The following is a 3,076-nucleotide window of genomic DNA, read 5'->3' on the forward strand; positions in this document are numbered from 1 at the left end:
CTCTCTCTCTCTCTCTCTCTCTCTCTCTCTCTCTCTCTCTCTCTCTCTGTGTGTTTGTCTCTATCTGTTTCTTTGTCTCTCCCTCTCTCTCCCTTTCTCTTCCCAACATCCCCCCCCCTCCACAGACACACACAAACAAGACTGTGCCCACTCACCTGCTGAGCTGTAAAATACGAGTCCAGTACCAGGACAGACAGCAGGTCCAGCTTCCACCCATCTGTGACCGCGTGCACATGACTGCCACCGACGCCGCACGACGCGTTTCGCCGCGCCGCCCCTGAGGGCACCACCACGGCGACGGTTCCCCTGGGCGCACCCGCAAACGCCGGCCGCTGCCTGCCCTCTCCGCGGTCGCCGCCGCCGCGCCCAGCCTGTGTCGCTGACAGCGCCTGGCGGCGCGGGGAGGCGGGGGCCGCGCACGGCGGCGGCGCGGACGCGGCGGGGCGCGGGGCCGGCCAGGCGCGGGGGAGGGAGGCGGTGGTGGCGGCGCTGGACCCCTCGTCAACCAGCGCCCAGCTCTGCGCCAGGTCAGCGGCGGCCTGCGCCAGCCGGGCCGGGTCCGTCATGGAAACCCAGAATGCCTCAAACTCCTGCAAACCGGCGGGTGTCACCATTGTTGCAGCAGCCATAGAGGATTGGAAAGTCGCCAACACCTGGACTGCATATCAATTGGTTGCTGGAGAATCTGCTTTCCCTGGCAGCCTGGTCCTGGGCGTGATTCTGTGACTGCAGCAACCCCGCGATACGGCTTGTGCCCCCTGCAACTTCGCATCAGTCACCCTCGGCTGCGCCGCGCCCACCTGGTGTGTGAGGGGCTCGCAGTCCAGCGAGGGCCGCTTGTCCGAGGCAAACTCAAGCTGCAGGACGCCCTTTGCCGGCAGCTGCTGAGGCGTCACCTGAGGAGGGAGACGAGCCGGGGGTAGGGCATGTGACCAGGTGACCCTTGCGGGGCAAAACATCTTGATGGGAAGGCAACGACAGCAGTCATGCAGCAGCGCAGTTTTGACGTTTCTTAATCTGCACGTGGCGCTCTGCAGCGCTGAATGTGGCCCACTCTCCCGAACCTACCCCCTTGATATTGATGGGCTTGCCGGCAATTGTTGGCCCCCGCCACGACTCAACCCCGTGCTCTGCCGCCAGCCTCAGAAGCTCAACCGCCACCTGCAGCGGTCGCACACAGTGCGCGCGGCGGTGTGAGCTGCCAACACCAACGAAGTGCAATTTTGCCGACCCATCTGTATCCTGATGGCTCGGAAAGATATTGAGTTGACGTTCCAGCATAGCGCTGCTGCTCCTGGCTCCCGGTTTGCCAGCCTATCAAGACAGGGAAACACAGCCTGCTGAGACAGGAACGCACAGCCTCCTGTCCCCGTGCGCCTGCCCACCTGCCGCTGCGCAGGTTCAGCCAAATCCAGGCGGTACACCCCGTTGGCGTCCCGAGGATTGAAGTCCGCCCCGCTCGTCGCAGACGGCGGCGAGGCGCTGCTAGGGGCCTCGCCTCCGCCGCCGCTGCCGCCGCTGCTAGCACTTGCACTGGCGCCGCCGCTGCCGCTGCCGACCACGCGCGACGGGAACCGCAAAAAGCCACAGCCGGCCAGGTCCACGGTGCGGTGGCGGCCGCCTTCATTTTCGGGGTTGGTTAAGGTTTCGCGGCGTCGACAATTGACGCCTCACTTGGATTGCAACTGTGCTGCGCCAACCAAGACGGTGTTGCTTGTGGCAGACAGCTCCAACGGCACGAAGCGTTTTTGTACGATCAGCACCGACGCAGCACCTCACCCGAGTGCACCGCGCGCAGCAGCTTGCGGGCGCCCGTGGCCCCCAGAGGGTTGTCTTGAAGCACGAGCCGCGACAGCCTGGGAGGGGGCCGATCCACAATGAAGGCGCGCCGACTGACGCAGCCGCTGCTGCAACAGCACGCGCTCGAGTTGGGTGTGGCAGAGCAAGCAGCAGGCGTGGTGCTTGCATCGGTGGGCGATTTTGTGGCACTGTCTGCTGGCGCCTTCAGGCCCCTGCCGATAAGAGGGCCCCCCTCACGTGCTGTTTGCGCCGAGCGTCTCCACCAGCACCGCGCACGTGGCAGGCGACACGCCGCAGCCCGACAGGTCCAGCAAATTGACGCTGGTGTTGGCCTCGAGGGCCTAGTCCAGGGCAGCATGGTGGGTTTGACAGGCGAGGCGATGCATTGTGCAGGCAGGGTTGGTGGGTCGACTGGACGTAGCAGTTGTAGTGGTTTGCAGGCCAGCCGTCGTTTCGAGGCAGGCCAAGGAAACACTGGCTTGAGGTGCGTTGGCGGGAGCGTCCAAAGCGCTGTTGCGGAGCAGAAAATGTTCGAGGGGCAGCTGGGAGGGCTGCTCAGTGGCCATCACTGGACATGGGGGGAACCCCGGGGATGGAGAAGCACGGGTGGTGGACATTCGGCGCAGCCCCCGGGTGCCCAGGGGTCCGACGCACCAGCAAGCATGCACAAGCTCAAAATGCGCACTGCTCGGCGGCCGTGCCTTGCAAACCTTGCCCCACGACCGCCAAAGGCCGCCCTGAACTGCGGCGCATGTCGCCCCCCACCCCCCAGCACACACCTTGGCGATGTGTGCCGCGCCGGTGTCCGTGACGCCGCTCCAGGCAAGGTGCAGCTGCTCCAGCGTGGAGCACAGCCTCAGCCCCTGCGCCAGCGCCCGCGCCGTCCGCAGCCCCAGGCTGTTCCAGCCAAGGCGCAGAACGCGCAGCTGCCTGCCGCAGGGTTTGGTGTATGTGTGTGTGTGTGGGGGGGGGGGGGAGCAAGAGCAAGAGGCGTCACGCCAAAAGATGCAAACGCCCATGCTTCAACACGGCGCGCCCGACGTCATCACCCAGCTGCACAGAAGCTGCGACAGGCGCAACCGCGACGCTCTCCCGCCGTGGGACCCTGGAGGGGTTGGGCCCCCTGTCTCCCCACCTGCCGCCCTCCAGCGCGGCCTGCAGCGAGGCGGCCGAGCGCTCCGCCAGGCCGCAGCCGCTGAGGTCCAGCAATTCCAGGGGGCAGTCACCGCTGGCCACCAGGCGGAACAGGGCCTGGCGAGCGAATGTATGAGCGTGC

The 3,076-nt window shown here is 65.9% G+C and overlaps 1 protein-coding gene across 1 annotated transcript in view; it reads right to left on the bottom strand.

Annotated features, from left to right (window-relative positions):
- Nucleotides 1-2,846, bottom strand: part of MNEG_9580 (hypothetical protein) — a gene marked incomplete at both ends in the record, with an annotated part of 7,879 nt that extends 5,033 nt beyond the window's left edge. The window contains 8 exons of the mRNA XM_014041949.1: nt 156-590; nt 801-896; nt 1,069-1,161; nt 1,386-1,621; nt 1,780-1,856; nt 2,038-2,141; nt 2,580-2,730; nt 2,842-2,846. Coding sequence (XP_013897403.1) covers nt 156-590; nt 801-896; nt 1,069-1,161; nt 1,386-1,621; nt 1,780-1,856; nt 2,038-2,141; nt 2,580-2,730; nt 2,842-2,846 — 1,197 coding nt within the window. The remainder of the gene's footprint in view (nt 1-155; nt 591-800; nt 897-1,068; nt 1,162-1,385; nt 1,622-1,779; nt 1,857-2,037; nt 2,142-2,579; nt 2,731-2,841) is intronic.
- Nucleotides 2,847-3,076: the final 230 nt, after the last annotated feature.

This window comes from Monoraphidium neglectum (genome assembly GCF_000611645.1).
Source record: "Monoraphidium neglectum strain SAG 48.87 unplaced genomic scaffold scaffold01985, whole genome shotgun sequence".
Classification (NCBI taxonomy): Eukaryota; Viridiplantae; Chlorophyta; class Chlorophyceae; order Sphaeropleales; family Selenastraceae; genus Monoraphidium; species Monoraphidium neglectum.